Source organism: Apteryx rowi, unplaced genomic scaffold (genome assembly GCF_003343035.1).
Source record: "Apteryx rowi isolate R43461 unplaced genomic scaffold, aptRow1 scaffold_4, whole genome shotgun sequence".
NCBI classification, from domain to species: domain Eukaryota; kingdom Metazoa; phylum Chordata; class Aves; order Apterygiformes; family Apterygidae; genus Apteryx; species Apteryx rowi.
In genome coordinates, this window is record NW_020450529.1 from 2304053 (window position 1) to 2325610 (window position 21558).

At 43.0% G+C, this 21558-nt stretch overlaps 1 protein-coding gene across 1 annotated transcript; it reads right to left on the reverse strand.

The window, feature by feature from the left end:
• Positions 1-1784: 1784 nt before the first annotated feature.
• EDEM1 (ER degradation enhancing alpha-mannosidase like protein 1) lies at positions 1785-17816 on the reverse strand. The gene is made up of 12 exons (XM_026074921.1): positions 17347-17816; positions 16172-16244; positions 13048-13151; positions 12162-12333; positions 10851-11034; positions 10118-10292; positions 9451-9571; positions 8827-8997; positions 8112-8185; positions 6945-7041; positions 5943-6128; positions 1785-5044 (listed from the first exon to the last, which is right to left on the reverse strand). The coding sequence occupies exons 1-12, from the start codon at positions 17754-17756 to the stop codon at positions 4955-4957; spliced, it is 1857 nt and encodes a 618-aa protein (XP_025930706.1). The 5' UTR covers positions 17757-17816; the 3' UTR covers positions 1785-4954.
• Between the last annotated feature and the right edge of the window lie 3742 nt (positions 17817-21558).

The following is a 21558-nucleotide window of genomic DNA, read 5'->3' on the forward strand; positions in this document are numbered from 1 at the left end:
AATTCCCCACCTGCACGAGGTTCTTCATGGACTTATTTGGAGAAAGTGGCATTAGGAGAAACCAGGCGACAGCAAAGCAAGCAGGTCAGTACTTACTCAGTTACGCTCGGTTATCTGCTCACGAGGCCGACAGCTCGATGCCACCACGCTTCATTTCTTCAATCCACCTCAAATCACTGCTCTCAGCTCAGGCTGCCCCTCAAATCACCACGCAGTGAAAACGGAGGAGAGAAACTCACTTCCCGGCGTCAGTGGGACCATTGCCTAGAGGAGGGGGGCCGGGGAAGCCAGCGCTGCCGGGGACCCGCAGACCTGCTAAGGATCCGTGCAAACACAGGCTGCAGGAAGTGCTGCTGAGCCTTTCCCAGGCGCTAGCGCCAGCGCCCCGGCTGCCTCCATGGCAGCAGCCACGGAGAGTCTTTCAATACCACACGCTAGCAAACATTTTAAACGTGCTCCAGCTGTTACTACTGAGGAAGACCGAGCTCACGAGCAGTTCAAGGACAACTCGTCAAGCTTTTGAAGGCGCTACCTTCCCCTGCGCTTAAGAACGCTGCAAAGGAAATTCAGCCTGCCGCTATCGCCAGCCCCGTTGTTCCTCGCCGAGATAAAAGGCCACAGAGGATTGCAGCATGCTTAGAAAAGCTTGATGAACTCCATAGCAGATTCTCATCAGAGAGACGAGGCCCTGTCAGTATACCCTCATATTAAATAAATCTTTTTTCCCCCCCTGTACTAATCCAAACGATTGCTCCCTAGTTCAGCCAGTTGTATTCTCCAATTGCATAGCTGCTTTCTGACCAGAAACTGGCTTCTCCATCACTGTAGAGGGAAGGGAGAGACATAAAAAGCACAACAAAGACAGAAAATAAGGGGGTGTTTTTTTTCTTTTTGGGGGTGGGTAGTTTGGCAGCCGTTTGTTTGTGTTGGAGAGTTTTTTGAATTTTTCTGCAGTAAGGAGCCTTCCCGAATTCTCAGCTAACTGAAAAGCCAGCATATAGCAGGTGGCAACTTGGGTCCAGTAACGAAGCCAGACAAAGTTAGTAAGCAACCCTTCACCAGACAGTAATCCTGCCTCCAAACCATTATTTTACTTAGTGTGTTATTGCAAGGATGCGGTTGAGAAGTCCATCTCCTATGAGGGGGAAAAAAAGTTAATTCTTTCACACCTCAAGTATGTGTTCCTGAGCTAAACTGGTCTAAGGCAAAGACAGAGCCAAGTTTTCCTTGGGGACAAAGAATTACCAAGTTCTGTTTTAGGCGTTCTTTTCCTCCCTCCCCAAAATATACAGCAGTATGTCCAATTTCTAAGTAAAGGAAGCAAAGCAGTGTTTGCTCTAATAGACAGCAACGCTTTAGCAGTCATAATGGTTCATGACTAAGGCTGGCTCATAAAAAAAAAAAAACACCTTGCTTTTGTGGCACACAGCGGAGACTTTATTCTTCACACATGAGACTGTCACTGACACCTACTACAGAATTAGAGAACAGAGTTGAAGCTTTTGTTTTTTTACTGAAGCGAAAGGTTTTGAGTACTCCAGACTGGCCAAATCACAGAAGACTTTAGGAGCTGCAAATCTGCTCAAAGGCAGACTTCAGGTATGTTTTGCTTTACCCACCCCTGCTTCAGCTCACCCTCAACTGCCAACATTTTTGCATGTCTAATGAATGGCAAAGATCCAGGATACACACTCCAATTTCTTTTCCATATGTTTGGAAAGAAATCACCTCCAACCTTCACGATGTCCTTACAAAACTGTAAGTAAAAACACAGATACGAGTGGTCAAATATACTGTTTTTAATGTAAATTTGTAAAATTTAAGCTTTGAATTTTGAAAATTTAGGACATTTCATGAAAGAGCATTTGGTCCTTTTCCAAGTTTCCCATCCCCAATTAAATACTTTGTTTAAAAACAACAATTAAGCATATATTGCATTTTTAGTTAGGAAAATGATATTGCACATTATACTAAGAAATACAAAAGTGTTTCAGCAAGTTATTCCAGCAATGTTTTCAACTTCACTTTGATATCACTGATTTTTTTTTTAAAAGGTTTCCATTTTATTGCATAACATGTGCCCTGTGTTTACAGAGTAAAATATATCAAAGTATTTCTAAAACAAAGAGGAAGAGAAGTTGGCTCCTTACAGGACACAAACCTTTCACCGCTTAGCCAGTACCAGTGTCCTAGCAGACAAAAATCGTTCCTGTGGAAAGACGGCTGTCAGATCACCTTGGCAACACAGGTTTCAATACTGTTCGTAATGAGAAGCTGATCACATACTATTTGGCACTGCAACTAATGGCCCGAGTCACCAAGGGCTGAAAGGCTGTAATACGCGTCTGTACTGTTCCTGTTCTACAGCCACCTCGAACTCTAGGCCTGGCAATACACAAGAAGTGAAAAGCAAGCTAAAGCAGCTGCAACTTCATAATGTTTGTGTAATCCTCTGAGGAAAATTCTGCAACAGATTTCTGTGCATAACACTTAGCTGGAGCCCTTACCAGGGCTCAGGTTTTTTGCAAGGCACAAAACACTGAGAGGCAATTGCAAGATATATAATGCACATTCAAAGAGAGCTAAACTGCGAGCTGGGGAAAAATCATTACCAGGCGCAGCCACGAGCACACCTAGGGCAATGCTTGTGTTGGCACCCACTGCGCTGCGGTTTTAATCAGCGAGTCCCGGAACGCTGTGTGTTTTGCTTCACATTACCAAGCACTTCTCGCTTCCAAGTTATGACTAGCAAGAGATCTGGCCCAGTAGCAGCATTTCAAAATGCCCCGACAGTTTTGCCTCCTGCCTCCCTTGCCAGGCAGATGCACTCCCTCGCGCATCCTTCCGCGCTCCGGTTTCTTTACGCGTTTGTGGGCTGAAGTGCACTGGCATGCCCCGTTAAAGTTTACTGGCTCAGGAACTGTACCTCGCACCCCTCCCAGTGCCTCTTTGGATCACAACACTCTGAATTTATATTTTGCTTTGAAACAGGCAACCGAATCATTGTAAGACATTCTAGCAATAGCTTTGCGAAACCATTTCCAAAGGGGATGTGCCCTCGGCTATCGAGGCAACTGATCCCATCACAACGTTTTGAGAAATCTTAAAATCTTACCTCCCCCTACCCCCCTCCCCAAGCCCCCTAACAAATACTCATTAAGACTAGGAAGACAGGATTTTTTTTTGCCCGAATACAATACTCAGCTACAATAGAAGGTTCTATAGTGAGGTCCCTGAGATGCATCTGTACACTAAAAGATTCAGCACTAACTTCATAATTATTAGAAGTGTTCTGAGTTGCAACATATTGCCTACGAATTTTACCATAAGAAGGTGACAATACAGCAGATCACGTTTGCCCCCATATTTGAGCCTTAATTTAAAAATAACGAACACAACGATAGTGTTCAACAACTTCAACTGTAGTCAACAGTAAAAATAACAATAAAATAACTACGTAAGCAACAGGGACCAACTGGAAAAAAAAAAAAAAGTTATCCTTACAATAAGTTGGTTTGGCCTCAGTTTGTTTTCATCCCTCACAATAACCCAGCCTGAATTCGACTGCTTTCTTCCTGCAGGTTCACACACAATTATTCCTCAGATGTATCTAAGCTGCACTTGGAGATGGTAGGCTAGAGAAACAGTAGTTTTCCATCATCCTTCACTGGAACCAAAAGGCACAGTTTACAGGTACAATATAGCACTGCAGTCGGCATTACTAGCAACTGCAGGCACGACCCTGTTACAATGGCGTACACAAAACTGCACCTTGCAACAGGAGGAAGTCAGCATGCTGCAGCCCCAGCCCTATTAATTCCTGCCCCAGAAGGATGCAGAGACAGCCACTTTAACGGCACTGACTTGGAGAACAAATCCAGCCCTGAAGTATTCTTTGGGATGGGCGGAACGGTCAGTACTCTTCCAGTATTAAAAAAAAAAAAGAAAAGAAAAAAGAAAGAAAAGCCTCTCAAGTTACTTTCAGATGCACTGAATTTTGCAACCAACTGATCAAAAATAATTTATCCCTCCCCCAAGAAAGCTCAGGTTTTCCTGCTGCTGAAGACAAACTTAAGGCACTAACTTATTAATGCTATTAGGAATGAGGAACAGCTTGTTCTTCATATACTGTCAGATAGTTCTTTACTTTAGCAGCATCTCTCCTGATGAGGCACTAGATACATGACAATCAAAGCAACTTTTGGAATACCTGCTCAGCTAAGCTGTACCACGGTAGCGGCTTAGAGAGCTGAATGGCTTTGTACATTCCCCTTCTCCCTCCCCTCCCCTTACAAAAAAGGCACCTGATTTATTACCGGTTTCTGTAGCTACAAGCTCTTGTGACTGCGCAGTTTTATACAACTGTGTATACAAGGGATCTCATGACTATATTGATAACACCTGGTCATGTAAGAAGTTATCTTTTCAAGATACTATTCTAGACAAAGCATTTTTGCTTCAGCCAAAACCCACTACCAGCGGGTTCCTACCTGAGTAGTACTTAAGATTGCGTATTGCTAGTCAATGATTAAACTTGGTGTTAGAAATTGCACTTTCCCATTCCTTCCCCAATCCCAAGATCATTTCAAATTAAATACCAGACCCTTTTCCAAAGGGACATCTGCAATGCAGCTACAAAGAGGTAGCTAAATGGCACATGCCAATTTTCTTTTTTTGAAAAGTATATCCAGCCTTCATTTGCAATAACATTTTTCATAGGAAGTCTTATAACAAGAGAACTCTATACAGGTGGCATGTGGAGTTACCATAGTTCAGAACACAGAACTCTAAGAGAACAAGATGTCCCTTCAGGTCCATAATTGAAAACTAGTAAGCATGGGGGATACTCAAGTGACTCAGCACAGGCAGGTGTGTAGCTGCAGAGGACAAGAAGGTCTGGAGCCAAATCCTGGGCTCCTCCTGACGTGGAATAAAGATTACTCTGAAGAGCCATTCAGATCAAGCCCACCATTCGATCAATCTGTCTCATGTAGTTACTCTTCAACGGCAGCAAATATCTCCTCTCATCTGGGACTCTGTTACACTGTTAAGAAAATCATCATATTTTAAGAACTCGAATTTGCAAATAGTCAATCCTGTACCCTCTTTAACCTATTCAGCACCAGGGACCATAGATTTTCCTCCCAGTACAGAAAATCATACCCAATAGCACTTTTGGTCCTGACTCTCCCTCACTGTTGGCCTACTTACATACAGCACACAGACAACATAAATGAACACAAAGTGTTTCCTTCGTGCATGCTGCAAGTCTCCAAATACAAGCCAGACTACTGCAGCTTGCTATTCAACAGACCTCCTTCACTGTGACAACTTTTTTTTTTTTTTTTTTTTAATAAAGCACTTTTTCTGCAGGATTGGGCTGGGGGGTGGGGAGGAGGGATGAGGGGAGAAGGGAAGAAACCCTGCTAGAAGTAACCAGCAGAAATTAAAAAAAAAAGAAAAAAGCTGAAGTTTTGGCTGGTGATAGGCACTGTACCTGTAGCTCTGTACTCAACTGATTCCTAGCTAAAATAGGTCACCTTTATATGCCTTAGAACCACTGGGGTGGAGCGGGGGAGAGAAGCCTTATTTAAAATCACTCTTTGCTCTTCTCCTTCCCCATCACAGCAACACTGGAAGACTTTAAACAAAAGAAAAGGAGAAGGGAAAAGTGACTGGAAATAACCTAACAAAAGAAACAAATCGCTCCAAAATACTCAGGAGAGGACAGATTGCACCTTCAACTAAATTGCTCTCATATTATTCGTTCCAACCACTGAAAGTTTTTTTCACAGGGGAGCTTCATATGTAGTGTTTAGAAAGGAAACACTGCAGAGCCCTAAAGTACCACTTCCAAATGGCTCTTTTTCCACTGCCTAATCCAGTTCAACATCTATTCCTTCTCCACTAACACAATCAGGAAAAGTCTGTATATTCCTTACATTTGAACTGAAGTTGACTGCCTTCAAATCATTTGATTTGATTTTTTCTGTGCTGTCCTCTTCTCCAGGGAGGGTATCTTGCCACAGTGAGTCACGAAAACGTTTATCCACAGACACAATATGTCCCTCAGTAGTAAACATATATTTATTTCCAGATTTGTGCACTGGATTCTCTTCGTCAAACAACTAAACAAGGGAAACAGGAGAGAGACAGCTCAAGTATACATGCCACACTTCCATGTTCCATCATCAAAAAGGTAAAATAAAAAAAAACCAAAACACACACACACACACACAAAAAAACCCATACGCTTATGCATTTGAAGGATCACATAAAAAGCACACTTTTTAGCACTAAATGGGTAGCTACTGTTCAAGCAAATGGAAATAAGCAGTTTTAATGCAAGGGATTTATTTTGGCAGTTAGAAGTAGAGAGCAAGAGAAATATTTCTCGCACAACTTAAACTGTCCTTAGTTTTCCAAGCTGCACTACGCAGGCATTTCTAGGCTGGCATCCACTGCTTCCATTTGGTCCAAGTTTTTTTGTTGGTGGTGGTGGTGTTTTTTTTTTTTAAACTAAAGGAGATTGAGAACAGTAGTTTAAGCAGTGTTGGCTCAAATCCTTCCTCCTGTGACTGCCAAAGCCTGATGAGGAGAAATCAAAGGCCGCTGCTAGGTGGACAAAATGGCTACACGCAGCAATTTAGCTCGAAGCCGAGCAGCAGCTGCCTTCCGCCCCGCTCCCTCCTCCCAGCTCCCGCCTGGGGCGGCTGCCGGCTCTCCAGCCCGGGTTCAGAAAACCAGGCTCCTGCCTGCACCCCCAAGGTTGCAGAGGGGCGTCAAGAAAGAGGCAGAGCGCACTCTCCGTAAGCTCCGATACCTAACGCCTCTCTTGCCTGCAGCTTAGCGCAGTTCCTAATAGCGTCCTGCCTGCTCACTAGGTCGCATTTGCGTACGGTGCTCACAAGAGGATGCCTTTAAAATGAAGAACATATACATACCAGGTACAAATATTTACATGTTTCACTGAGAAAAAAACTCTCCATTCGATCTTCTTTTGTCTTCTCTACAACATGATGTAATGTAGCATAGCCACACCTGAAAGATTTAAGATTACTTTGGATTTACTACCCATACATTTTGATCTCTAAGCATTTCCTAAATTCAGACCATTCCGTCAGTCACTAGGGATGAAGTTAAAATGAAACTTTTCTTTTTTTTTTTTAAACAAAGAAGCACTGATCATTGATTTTTGGTATCCTGATGAGACAGATCATTGACACTGTGCAGACAGAAGGACAGCGGCTTATCTATTCTATTGTGCTGATTTACTAAAAATGTCTTTCAAGAGAAGACAAATTATCAGGTCACCTTGAACGAAACAGGTAATTTCCCCATATTGAGCACACAAGAGATCCAGGTTTGAAATGCTGGCCTGCCTGCAAAAGTTTCCTTTCTAGCTACTTACTCCTCCTCCTCCCAAACGAGGAAACCGCAAAGTTGTCACACAGTGCAGTTTTGGTTCTTTCAGACCACCCTCCACGCAGCGGTCTGAATCCCACTTAACTGCAAAATGGCACTGTTTTATACAGCCATATGATTCCTATAGACATGACCATGAAAGCAGTAAATATCAACAGTTGAATAAAAATCCATTGTCCTCCCTCTGCGCCTTGCAAGAAGTTCAGATGCTCAGTATTAAAATTATGATTCACAGTTACTGCCTTGAGAAGAAAGTTAATATGCAAAGCCTAGCTCAGAGACCAACCCCCAGTCCAGTTAAACACCATGGGTCCAAGAGGTTAGAATTATTCTTGCAGGAGGCACTGAAAAAAGGTGTAATTTTGCCACCTTTGGGCAAGACATCATCAATAACACATTTTAAAAGGTAGAGTTATAAAATTCTGAAGATATAAACTTGTCACTGGACTACAATTTCATTTTCAAATGAGAAAGAAATAGCTGTTCAACAAATAAGTCAACCCCTGTGGCTTTTAGGGGAGAGGGAGTGGCTAGGGTTTTTTTGTTTGTTTACCTATATTTGGCAGATTGGATTCTATATATTTATTAAATCAAATGTGCATATTTTATTATATAAATATGCACATTTATATAATAAAATATGCATATACATCAGTGAGAGAAGAGAAAGAACACTGAAGACTGACTTTGCTTTCGTGTATTTTTCCAGGCTCTGTAGGATATCCATTCCTACGTGAAGGTAAAATGGGTTCTTTGTGGCCTGGATAGAGAAGGACAAAAGGGACAAAAGGTAGAGTCAGCATTCTGGAAATCTTGTAGAAATAACACTTTTACAATAAAGGCCTACTAGTGTCACACATTCTTGTGCGCTATGGTAAACTTACCTGTGCAGAAGCACGCCTTTGATTACTCTGTGCAAGCTTGCCACATTTGCCCTAGTGCAAGAGCCTAATAAAACCTGTAGTAAACTCAAGTTCTTTGATAGTTTTCTTGCAGCCAGAAGAAGTTATTTTAATCTACTGTACTTGCTGCTGGTTATAGACTGTGCCTGGACAATACTGCAAGGGAAGCAGTTAGATATACTTCAAAAATATCCACTAAGAAATCAGAACTCTACTTTGTAAAAGTCTGTCACGTATTTTTTCAAAAGGTCATTTAGTATCATTTTTGCATGTCTTACAAGCCTATTTTTAGGGCAAACAAGGTACCAACTACATTACATAGCAATCAACTCCCCAGACAGAAACCTCTGTACAAGCACATTCAGATACAGAGCTACTAAGTTTTAACAGTCTATTGCCGACGAAGTACATGGCAAGGGCTAGGGGTGGAAAAAGCAACTTTCTGAACAAAAACATTTTTCCAAAGCATTTGAGCTGTTAGGGCAGACAAGTCAAGTACCTGATAAAGAAGATATGTGGATTCCACTAACTCTGGCCTCAGTGGATAAAAGGGAACATCCGGTGCTTGCAATTGCCAGTTGTATCTTTCTGGGAGAGCTCCGTATCGTTTCCATATGGCATAATAAAAAGCATGGAGACAAATAGCATCTTCCACATCTCCTATCAACACCTAGGCATAACAGCAGCCATAAACATGCATGTTTAACACTCCGGGCCAGCAAATTGCTCTCCACACCGTATGGTAACACACTTTACAATCAAATACTCCCCTCATAAGGAAAGACCATTAAAAAACAAAGTTAATATATAATCCCTTCACACCAAAAGCATTAGTGGAGCTTATGTCTCACAGCATGATAGATGCAGAGCACCGAGAAAGTATGAAGTTTAAAAACCGTCTCAAATCTAGCAGAAAGCAGGCCAAGCCTCCCAACACTGTTATACTGATGCAGAAGCTGAACTGCCCCACGAACCTTGTCAGAACACCCAGATGTAAACCAGTGGGTTAAAGCTCATCTCAGAAGAGACGCTCAGATTCTTACAGGCCTAGAATTAGAATAAGCCTCTCCAACGCCCCTCTATTGTGTCACTCAGTCTTGAAAAGAATGAAAGGTTTTTTTACCTGCAGTCCAGGAAAAAAGGCTTGCAGAGAGTCAATCCACGTGTTCATCAGCTGTCCAGTGAACATGTTTACATTAACATACAAAGGAGGGTCACCTTCACCTTCGTTACAAGCTTCTCGGCTGCCGAGTAACAATAAGCATATGTAAATATTCACTATTTTAGAAGAACACAATGCATGTTCCATTTTACAACACCACCACTAGCAAAGAGAAAGTTTTGTCAGTGCGACACTGAAAGCCATTTTGAGGAGAAAGTCAGTCCAGCGCTCAGAAAAATTCATTCTTAAAGGTAGGTGCATCACATCCTTAAGCTGTATCAGCCGAAGTCCTACCAAAAACTCACACTAGATAAGATCAGGCCTTAAGAAGTACTACAGTGGCTAATTCAATACATTTTCTTTACATGTCTGTGGCCTTATGTCATTTACTACTTTGGAGGGTAATCAATTTAACTTCTTTGCAACAGTAATGCTATACCGATCAGTTGACTGAGGAGTGAAGGGAATGTTAAAATTTTCTTTCCACAGTGACTACCATGAATATATATTTTTTAAGAAAAAAGAGCACAGATTTTTGAAAGGATGGTACAAAGGCCATATAAATCTGTCATCTCTGGCTGAAGTATTTGCACGTTTAAGAAATTAATACTCATATGAAATAACATACCCTCTTCTTAAGTGGTTCTGAATGCTCCGATAAGCATCATTGAACATCTCCAAGTCTTCCCTTTCTCCAAAGAGGATGTAAGACTTCAGAAGGTATTCATAGAATGAATCTGACCCTGCGCCCAAGCCACTCTGCTTTCCAACCCAATGGCCAGTTTGAATATTCACAACATTTCCTTTCAGAGAAGACAAAGACAGGAGTTTAGTCTAACATTGCCAAGTATTTCAGAGAAAATACATCAAGAACTAGAACTTAAAAAACACTACATCTTCAAGAAGTCTTAAGGAGGGAAGAACAAAGTACTATCAAAATACAGTACAGAGTACTTACCAAGGAAATAGTACACACATGCAGTTGTTTTAAGTACATTTATTCATAATCTAAGCTATATTAATAGGGATATACATGCAACAACTCCAAACTCATGTCCCAGGTTCATGAGAAAGTTATCTTTGAAAACCTGTGCCCAAAGTAGCCATTAAGATATTCCATTTTCCTTACAACATTACAAAATGCCACTTGGTTAACAGAAGGCACAAATACAGAAGGAGAGCACTACTTAATGGTTAGAGAGGAAGCAGATCAGTGCAGTGTATGACACGTGAAAGAAACCTGTAGAACGACAGCATCCCGCTACGCGAGACTGAGGTAACTTAAAACATTGAGCTAGTCAATACAGCATCACCCGAGACCAAAGACCTTGCTAGAGAGATCTTGAGCATACAGAGATTACCTAGCAGTCCAGTGTTATTGCTCCTGAGATTCCAGAGCGCTTTGACAGCTCGCCTGGCCACCCATTCAAACGTGGAATCGCCAAGCAGTCTACTGAGAATACCAAACTCCACTAATAAGGAGCCAGCTCCTGCAGTACAAGTCTCATTATTGCTGTTCGGAGGTACTCCCTTCTTCAGATTGACCTACGAAGCAGGTAAAGTAAGTGTTAATCACAAGAATGCAAGATGCTTGTAAATAACCTCATACAGTTTTGTTCTAATCTGCAGTCTTATTTTTTTTATAAAGCCTTTTTATTAGTGTTTACAATGCATAGTGTGCTATCTATACATAGTTAGAAAGCTGCTTAGTCAAAAAGCTCTCCTGAAAGAATTCCTGAAATTCATCTTCTAAATTTATATCGTCATGCCAAAGGTGGGAAATCCCAAATTTGCTACCTTTATACTTGTTAACCCTTCCAAATTTCAATCCACTTTTTCCTCATTTCTACTAAACATTCAGTTTCTTCCAGGGGTGATGCAAGTACTTCTTCCTCTGGTTTAGTTCTCTTGAAATCAAGACTTTCTACTGAAGAGAAGTTTTACCACCCTCAATTGCTTTATCATACTCAGAACAAAAGTGAAAGTTTGCGTTTCTACAGCCTGACAGATCTGGAGGAAAAAAAAAAAAATAGTGCAACTGTTCCCAGAAAGCAAAAGTAGTCAGACAAGTGCTAAGTACTTCTCCACTGAGAGTTCTTTCACTAGAACTTAAGTCCTTCTTCTTGATAGCATCTGTTTAAAAACAGAGGATGCAACACTGTATTCAAGGAAATGACAAATCCCAAGCCGATGCAGTATGACAAATATTTTAGACTAGTTTTATTTCTAAATAATAAGTAACTTTCTAAATGTTATTCGCTTTTATGATGTTTCTTGTTAACCTTCTTAATGACAGCATTGTTTGCTACCATTTGATATAAAAAAGGGGGGAGAGGGGGGAGGAGAGAAGGACATGTTCTAGCCAAACCGCATGAAAATAGATGACTATTAACCACACAAAGCAATACATACAAAGTGAAAGAGCAGCTTAAAGAAAGAGCAGCTTAAAGAAAAGATTCGCTAGACATGGTAAGCGACTGATGTACTGTCCATTTCAACATAACTTAGTGCAGTTTCCCCCACCCCATTTCAAGGTAACTTAGTGCAGGTTCCCAGCCCTGAAGTCCGCATATAAAAATACACACAGAGCACAGAACTAGAGTTGCAGAACAGTCAAATAACCAGTTTTAGATTCTGCTCCCACTGCATTGATGTACATGGTGCTCACTTACTCGAGGATAAGGAATTCCAGTTTTGGTGTTCTCAAAAGCTGGAAGCAGTCTCACTGCCAGGTCATGAGCCATATGCAACAGTTCATTATCATAATCCTTAATGGTCATATCACCAAAAGGCTGTTTGGTGTCTGTAATTATTATGTGGGCAGAAAGCAGGCTTCCCAAAACCCTATTAGAAAAGGAAGAGATCCTCAGTTTTTAAATATGATCTGAACCTGGTTCTTCAGCTAAACCCTTACCAATGCCATGTTTAATAGAAATATTACTTTGCAAGTCTTACAAGCTATATTTTTATTTATTCACCACAAACAGATCTGCTGTTTTCTCCATCACTAGTGAAAAAGTCTAGACGTGACGTTCATCTGCCATTCACAGTAATCCCTAGATCCTGTTCTGCCGGATTTACCCTAACCCAAGAGTTCCTTACAACATACCAAGCATATTTATGAGTAAAGACAATCTTTCCCCACCTTTTTCGCTGCTGCAAATGGCAATAAAGTTGTTATATAAACCTAATGTTCCCCCAAAAGAAAGCCTACAAATACTAGAGTTAAGCAGCAGTTGAATAAACCATTTTAACCAGTGATTCAGAAAATACCACCATTTAAAAACAGAGTACCTTAAACTGATCTCCAAGGGAGACAGGCCCTTTGTTTTTCCATCTACAATGATTTTCCCCATAAAAAGTTTAGAAACTGAGAGTAGGCAGAAGGTCCACGAAAAATAACCAAAACAGGGAAAACCTGTCAGCAAGGTTGTTTGTTATATGCAAATCTGAGCCTCCATTGCAAGAGTAACAACAAAAACTAAAGGTCTACCAGCCAAAGAAGGTTAAGACATTTAACCTTGTTACTGTTTTAGAGACAAACTTATGGCTACATACCTGATTGTTGCCTCAAAAACTTGGACTGTTGAGTCTTTGTCAAATGAAACAGTGTCAATCACCAATTTCACTGCTTTCTGGAATTCTGAGGAATTTCCCATTACCTTTTACATAAGAAAAAAAACTATTGTCTAATTATTGCTTCAGAAGGGGGAAGAAAAAGCACAGTAAGTTCACATCTTAAACCAGTCATATTAGCTAGCTACAGAACAGAGTATTTCAAGTTCCTGCTAACAGCCTTTCCAGGTTACCTATTTTACTGATATGTAAAAGTACACCAAAAAAGGGAAACCCACAAAGATGCATTTTTGTCCTTTGTACTAACCTATGCATTCATGTACTCCCCCGCCCCCAAAATCAGCATCATGGGTGATCTCTTTGAGCAAGAGTCTAAAACCTCTTAAGATTTTGTATGTTGAGCGTTTTGTTAACTGCTTTGCTATACACAGAATTCAACAGTTAAGTTCTGCTTAAAAATAAAAAATAAAAATAACAAGACAAAGAACAATGCAGCCTCATTTGACATTTATTTGACCAGGAGAGTCTGATCCTTTGGGCTTTTGTTTCGACACTGCATGCCACATTCAGGAGTTTCCTCACACCAGTTTTGTTTGGATATTTCCCTACTGAATGATTTCAACTACATCCAGAGAGAAGTAAATTTAGCTCCAGTTTCAAGGAAGAGGGAATGAGGAAGGAAAACACAGATGCCTGATCGCGTAAGTTTATTGCAAGGCTGAGCATACATGGAGCCTACCTGTTCTTCCCAATACCCAGATTTAGCAGGAGAGCAGTCACATGCTTGATCTGAGAGGAAGGAAGAGCAAAACAGGCTTTCTCCCTGCCTGGAGACGATGGCAGCTGCTTTACCAACATGCAGTCAGCCAAAGAGCTCAGATCCCCAATTGCTGTTTCTGTTAGAAGTACTGTTTTCTCACTTCCTGCTTTAAGTTCTGTACGTTGCTGCCATGTTCAGTTAAACAGCTGCGGCTTTTCACCACAGAGTTGCAATTCCACTTCAGCAATGGGAAGTATTCTATAATTTGAAGAATATATATAATCCTTGTACACACTGCCCCTCCCTAAAAGAGAAATGGACTACAGATACTGTGCATAGACAGGCACTGACCATGCTCTAGAAGGTCAATAATCAGACCTGGCTGCAAAAATGAGACTGATAGAACTTAAGGGGGTTTCTAAATACGAATAAAGAGTTGAAGGAAGGGGGTCTTTTCTATGATACTATACTAAAAATACACTATAAAACTGAGTTAGGATCATATTATTTTCAAGACTTATCAGAAATGCGTACGATAGTCTATTTTAGCAGATGAGAAGCAGCTTTACAACTGTAACAGCTTTTTCCCCCCTCTTCCCTTCACCACTTTTCATACAAACTTGCATGTCAGTCAGGCCCTCTCAGCCAGGCAAAACAACCTCAGCCCTTAAAGTCTTCTTGAATAACACGGGCTCTCCTTCTATCATCTCAGTACTTCCTGCAAATTCCAGTTCACATCCATCCTTCCTGAGCACCAGCAACCAGAATAACATGAGTATTCCACAGGAGAGCTCATCTGAGCATTGTAGATCATCACTGGAACTTCATCTCTTCTGGAAATCTCTCCTGATACATCCCTAAGTGCTCTTACCCTTTCCCACTCTTGCATCCCACTGCTGGTTTGTCATCCAGCAGTAAGCTGAAGTATACCCAGCTCCTCCTTTTTCTCAGGAGTGAATGAGTTAACCTTAGAAGATATTAGTCCCTTTCACTTCACACTGCAGAACTTCATGACAATTTTTAATTACTCTTCACAAGGTCATCTTGCCATCTCTTCATGTTAAGAGTTGATCTCTATTGCTGTCAGCAACTCTACCCCATGCATAAGAAAGTTTCATCAGCACCCTTGGTATTCATAACCTTAGCACACAAAAACTAAACAGCCTGTGGCTGTTTAGTCCTGTGGCAGGTCCTTGCGAAACACCATGGAGTAACTCCCTCCCGTTCAATACCTTCTGTTGCCATTTCCCCTCAAGCCAGTTTCTCATCAATTCTACAGTTTCTATACACTCTCCGTTCTTCAGCTCTATGAGTAGAGTTTTTTGTTTTTAAATACGGAGCTGCTTCAAGATATCAGATCTACTGTGGTCTAAGTTCAATATCAGAACTGTTCAATACCAGGACAGATCAACTTAGCAAGACCCATCTTTAGGAAGGCATTAAGTAAGTTAATGCTATATTGTATCCCCATTTTCCCCTCTGTCTCCTTCCTTCAAAGTCTGTTCTAACATCCTGCCTACTGTTGAGATCAAATGTCACAACCATACTACTGCCTCGATTCAAATGTCCTGCAATTTGGAGCTGCAATTTTATAAGCCTTTTTGAAAAAAGCTTTGTGCTATAAAGTTTTGATTCTCAGTTTCACACACCTGGGCTGGGAATAAACCAACAGATCAACTGTGACAGACTTCCATTTCCCTAGCCTCATGGCCGGTATTAAGAATTGCACTAACAGAACAAACAAAAGAACCATACATTCTCAAGGGCGTCTGGAGTTTCTCATCTCTCTCAAAACCTCTCACCCAATTAACTGACTTGATCCTTTCAGACATTCATGACTGTATCCTGTTAAGACACTGGCCTTTAAATTTTAATTAGCATAAGAATTATGCTTTGATAATACATCCTAGATACATTAGTGTACCTTTAAATCAATTTGCAAAATTCAGTTTGTTCTTTTCAGCTTCCTACACTACCCTTCTGAACTTCCTTCCTGAAGATCCTGATTAAATTTAGCTTAAGAGGGCTACGCAGAAATTCTGAACCCTTATCATGCAGCAGAAGTTATTACAGCTAAACAGATTAAATAAAGACTTCTTTGCAGAACTACTGATTTTGAGGATTACTTAAGGTTTAGTAAATACCTAAAGGCTGGACAAGATTTTAGAGATTCTGTTATATCACTTCAGCTTTCCCTGTAACTGATAGCTAGCCCGTTACCTCTCTTCTCTGTGACGCTATAAACCTCCTTCCTATTAATTGATAATTTCTCTCTGGGACAACTTGCATCATCTCCCAATACAAACATAGGAATAAAATATATACGTATATATCTTGACAACTCACCGCTAGGGTATCCAGTGCGTCAATCAGAGTTAGTGAGTAGTTTCCTAGGACATCATTGATATTCAGATTTGAACTGGAAGAAAAACAACAGTTAGATGTTCGGTATTATGACAAGCAGACCTCCAAGAAAACCGCCAAGCTCTGTGAAAGGCAAGCAACCCACCCACCTTGTTCTCCTCAGCCTCCCATGTAAATCTCTCAGCTCACAGAAAGGCCAAAAGCTAACAAGAAAAACTGAGGCCCTACAAGGTAGAGACCATGCTCCCCTAGGTTTCAGGTACGCAGCTTTCAGCACGGGTACAGAGGCACCTCCGGGTAGCTGGGCTCCCGGGGCAAAAAAAGTACACAAAACTACCCAATAACGCACCTCCGAAGGGCGATTCAGGAAACCTGCATGCCGAGCTATGGCTCAGCATGGCAAGTCAGAAACAGAAAGCAAGGGACAAACTTAATTTAGGGCTGCAAGAGACATCTCCAGATCCTACTTCTCTAGTACAGATATATACAATTGAAAACGAGCACCATACTCTCAAAACACAGAAGGAAGGCCAGGGCAACAACTGCTTTTTATAACACCTTACTGATAAAGAGTTGCCCAGGAAGCAGAAGTGAACCAAAACCCTTATTCAGCCTGAGAGGGGATATAAGCTTGCATCCTGTCTATGTAACCCTGGCTGGGGGACGTTTCTGGTTGAAGGCCGTTTTCCTGGACACTGCGTAGTGCGGGACCGAGTCGCAGGGGCGGCAGTGCACGACCCCATGGCAGCCCCCCACGGAGCCACGGGTCCGGGCCCCGCGTCCCATGCTGGCCGGGCATTTTGTGCTCAATTATTAGAACAGTGGGGAAAGATTTACTAGAAAAGGAATCACTTCGATTGCAACCATAATTCAATTTATAACCATTCAGGTGCACCAAAAAGGTAAGGTTACTCAAAGACATTTAAAAACGAGCAGAGGAACCTCGGGAATTCGTTACCTAACCCTGGCTGTCAAAAAACCTCAAGTTCTGCGCTCTGGTAGGACAAAAACACGTCAGTTTGGTGTCTTCGGTGCCCTCTCACCCCCCGGGACGGGGAGCAGCAGCGACAGTACGCGAGGCCGGGCCCTGAGGAGCCCCGACCCCCCCCCCCGGGGACCCCTGAGGAGCCCCGGCCCGGCCCCCCGGCGTCACTCACGGGTCGCGCCAGTCGGGGCCGCGGCCGCGGCAGTGCAGCGGGTCGAGCTCGTCGCGGGGGAAGGCGTGCCGCATGTAGCTGTCGTAGCCGAAGGCGAACATGCGGCGGGCGGCGTCGCGCAGCCGCGCCCGCAGCTGCGGCGGGAAGGCGCCGCTGTAGCGCGCCTCGTACTCATCCCCCCCACCCGCCGCCGCCGCCGCCGCTCCGCCGCCCCCCGCGCCGCCGCCGCGCAGCGAGCCCCAGTGCGCGGCGCCGCCGCCGCCGCCGGGCGCCCCCAGGCAGGGCGGGCGGCGCGCGGCGAAGGGGAAGGGGAAGCGCGGGCGCAGGCAGAGCCCCGGCGCCAGCCAGAGCACCGCGTGCAGCCCCAGCCTCAGCAGCAGCAGCCCCAGCACCAGCGACCGCCATTGCATGGTCGCCCGCCGCCGCCCGCGACCATCGTTCACCGGGACCGCGGCCCCACGCCCCGCCGAGGCTGCTCCCCCCACGGCCGCCCCCTTCCGCTTCCGCTTCCTGCGGCGGCGGAAGAGAAACACGGGCGGCGCGGCGCGCCTCCCATTGGCTGGCTCCGCCCGGGGGCGGGACCTCGCGCCTCTCATTGGGCGCGGCGCGACGTCAGTCAAGCGGAGCGAGGCCGCCAGCCTTAAAGGGCCCCTGGGTGAGGCGGCACCGCCCAGGGATGTCGTGGCACGCCGGGGGCGAGGGGGCTAGGCCACGCCCCCCGAGGCCCTCGGGGGTGGGGCTTGACGGCCGGGCCCGCCTCCACCTCAGCGCGCCGGGGGCGGCCGTTAACGGCCATTCCCGCCCCTCCCGCCCCGGGGCGGTTACCCTCCTTTCGCCAGCGTTAGCTTCCAAGGAAAACGCGCCTGTTTTAGACCAAAACGGTGCCCCCGTGACGCAGCAGCCCCCTGTAGGAAAGCCTCTCTGAGGCCGGTCTTCACCGAGGGACGGTGGTTGTCCCAAAAACTCCAGGAGCCTCTTGCCTCGGCCCCCCGGCCTTGGGGTGTGCTCCATCCCGGGAGGCGTTTAAGTTGCATAAAAACGGCTGACGCTGTGACACGACGGGCGTTGGCCGCTCCTTAACGTCTACCTGAGGAAACGGCCGCCGGAGAACACTCCCGGGGCAAGAGGTTTTCCTTAAAGGCTGATATGGGAACACTTGTGACACTGCAATCTCTGAAGTTACCACAGGGAAAATAAAAGGCTAGCAGCATTTTAAGAGTACAAAGTCAGTTAGCCGCTAAAGGAATGAGGACTGATAATCTCTAGTGCTTACTTTACAATACAAATCCCTTTCCAAAGAGCACTTATATTTGAACAGGAATTCCAGAGAGGAATCTTGGTTACTTTTACTGACTTTTTTTTTTTTTTTAAGAAAGGAAAAAAAAAAAAGTGTCACTGATGGCAGCTGCCTGCCTTCAAAGGAATTTCACATCTCTGGACAAAGCAGAGGGTAAAGTGTCACACGGGCTTTTTCTTCAAGCGTGTCACTAAAATTATGCTTTCCCGCTGCCAGCCTGTGAAGGTCCTGGGAGGCTTTAAAGGCACTGGAAGAAACATCCAGTTACTACGGTTTTATGCAGTCACATGCTGCAGATGCCCCTTTTCTAGCATTAGTTTTTACTGGTGTAACAGCCCCCTCTCAGATGGCTGGGGTGGAGGCTAAGCAACTTGGCTTTAGCTGTCACAAGAAGTTAGGTCTGTCTCCTAATGAATATACCCAGCACACAGTAAAGGTGAGACCAAAAAGTGGTACACATCTAATTGACAGAAAGAGCTGCTTTGCTGCTTGAAACTGGGCAACTCTTAGTCACAAGGTGAAGTCCTGAGACTGAGAAACAAAAGTTGTTCAAAAAAAATCATTATACTACAGTATAACTCAATACAAAGCACTCTTCTTTAACCGAAGCTTTCAAATACAAAACATCTTTTTTCCCTCCATTTTTCCTGGTGCGGAGAGGAAAAGTGGAAGACCCCCATCACACTGTGAATTATGGCAAAGGTAGGAATATAGCTCAGGGATAATGATTTGTTCTAACATCAGGACAAGCTTTCTTCCTTGCCTTACAGAGAAAAAAAGTAAAAGAAAGCAGCGTAGGCAGCAGCTAAGAGGAAAGAATTTGGAACACGAGGACAAGGAGAGAGATGGATCATCAGCGTGGGAATTCAAGTTACACAACTAAAAGAGTCATGAATAGCAAGATGAAAAAACAGAGCAAGTGTGACTACAACAATGCCAAATATGTCACGAACTAATATGTTATGCGATTGTGGAAGTGAATGAAGAACAAACTCCAAGACAGCTAGGGTTTCTAGAAAGCAGCATAAGTGAGAAAAGCTGACAAGCGCCGTAATCAGAAATGGTAGAGTTTCACAGAACTACTACCCAGAAAGATGTCCCCCGCTGGGTGCAAGGCTTATGGCCACTCTGTCAAGATGAAGTTATGCAGTTAGTTTGTCGGTTTCCACAGAAACCGCTCTTCTAACACAGAGCACATAATGTCCCAGCAACCACCCCGCAACAGCTTTCAACTTTTTCACAAAGACATGGAATTTCAAGGTAATGAACAAACCCATTTACAATGTGGCAAACAAACGGCACTTTTTTCCCCGACGGCCATGCCTTACAGTTCAACCTTTTTTCTTTTTTTTTTAAAAAAAGAGAGAATACATAAAAACAGAACTATATATACAAAGCTGCCTATGTATCATTCAAACAGCAGGATTCCCAACTACTCACCTGAGCTGTAGGCTAAAGGGAGGGACAATTGTCTAGGAGGGACAATTTAAAATTAGCCTTAGGTTCATTCATAAACATATTCTAGATCACCATTTTATGATAGTGCTTAAAACGTAAAATTTTCCAAGTCATTCAGGAAAGAGTTCCTACATTTGTTACTTGAGTGTATATACCTGCCTGTACAAAAGTGGTACCACACAGTCTCTTAACTCCTAGAAGAGCGCTTGAAAGAGTCAACTTGTTTGCTCCTCTTACAGATGATCTATAGAATTAGATTTTAGCATAGTTATTTTTGGCTTAGCTTGAGAGTAACAATGTTTCCCACAATTTGGGGATGAAGACCTGGTATATATTTCTAACAACACATAAAAACAGCTGTGCTACTATAGATGAATATGCGAAAGAACATTTTTTCAACAACACTTTTATTGAAGTACTTCAAAATGATCACAATGATAGGTGTCACCTTTAACAGAATAAAACCTGCAAAGTTGTAATTAAAAGGCACTAATCCTGGCATAAAGATCTACTTACCCACCTTCCACCATGTCGGAAATAAAACCAAAATATTTTACTTCCCCTCTAAAAGAGTATGTGTGCACCCCCTTTAAGTGCCATTCTTTGTCATTTAAGTGACATGTAAAAGAAATCCCTGATGTGACCAAGGCATACTTTAACTTTCATCATCTGTAGCTCTAAAGCAATATATTACTTTTAGGTTTAAAGTTTAGCGAGATATGTCATTCTAAACTCACATTTTTAGAACAGAAGTCCCAAAGCATGGAGCAGTCTTAGGCTTTCACACATTACTTCTCCTTTAACACTATTCATTGATTTGCTGTTCATCTAATCTGAAACACACAGCTCTTAGCAAGGCAGCTTAAAGAATCTGAATTATATCCACTACTTAGTATTCATAAAGCTATCTTTAGTGCATGGTTCAGTGCAAAGACAAGGCAGCAGGGAGCAGTGTTGAGGCATGCTACCAGTGAAGACAGTAGTTTTACATTCATTGAACAGGCACAAAGCAAACCATGACATGCTAGCACACCCATTGCATAGCCAGAGTAAGTAGCTATAAAATTAAATGTTAAAGGAGTTAAGAGAACTTGATAATCCAGCTAAGTCATACTTCAATTATTATAGATCTCTGCATGACATATATATCTTAATTTAACCAGAGAAATTGTTTAAGGCATTTTCTTTGGCCTCCTTTCTTCCACCAAAAAGTGAAGATTATGCAGTTTTATGTCTGTCAGCATCCAAAAAGGACTGTCTTTCAAGACTGTTTCCATAAGGATGTAAAGAAAAAAACCCACAAATTTATAAGAAACTAGATTTCATTAGTTCCATATTTCATGGTACAGCTTCATACTTGTGCATTTTTCACGTTGCCAAGTGGTAAGGCAGGATTGCTCTGTGCAACTGCTAAGACACTTAGCTGCATCAGCAGCAATGGTGAGAATTATGCTGCA

Coding starts and splice junctions, on each gene's coding strand:
- EDEM1 (XM_026074921.1), bottom strand. CDS start 17,756: ATGCAATGGCGGTCGCTGGTGCTGGGGCTGCTGCTGCTGAGGCTGGGG. Junction 12,334..13,047: donor GTTTTTGAGGCAACAATCAG/GTATGTAGCCAT, acceptor CTTTTCTAATAG/GGTTTTGGGAAGCCTGCTTT. Junction 6,129..6,944: donor CATGTAAATATTTGTACCTG/GTATGTATATGT, acceptor TCCCTTGTTTAG/TTGTTTGACGAAGAGAATCC.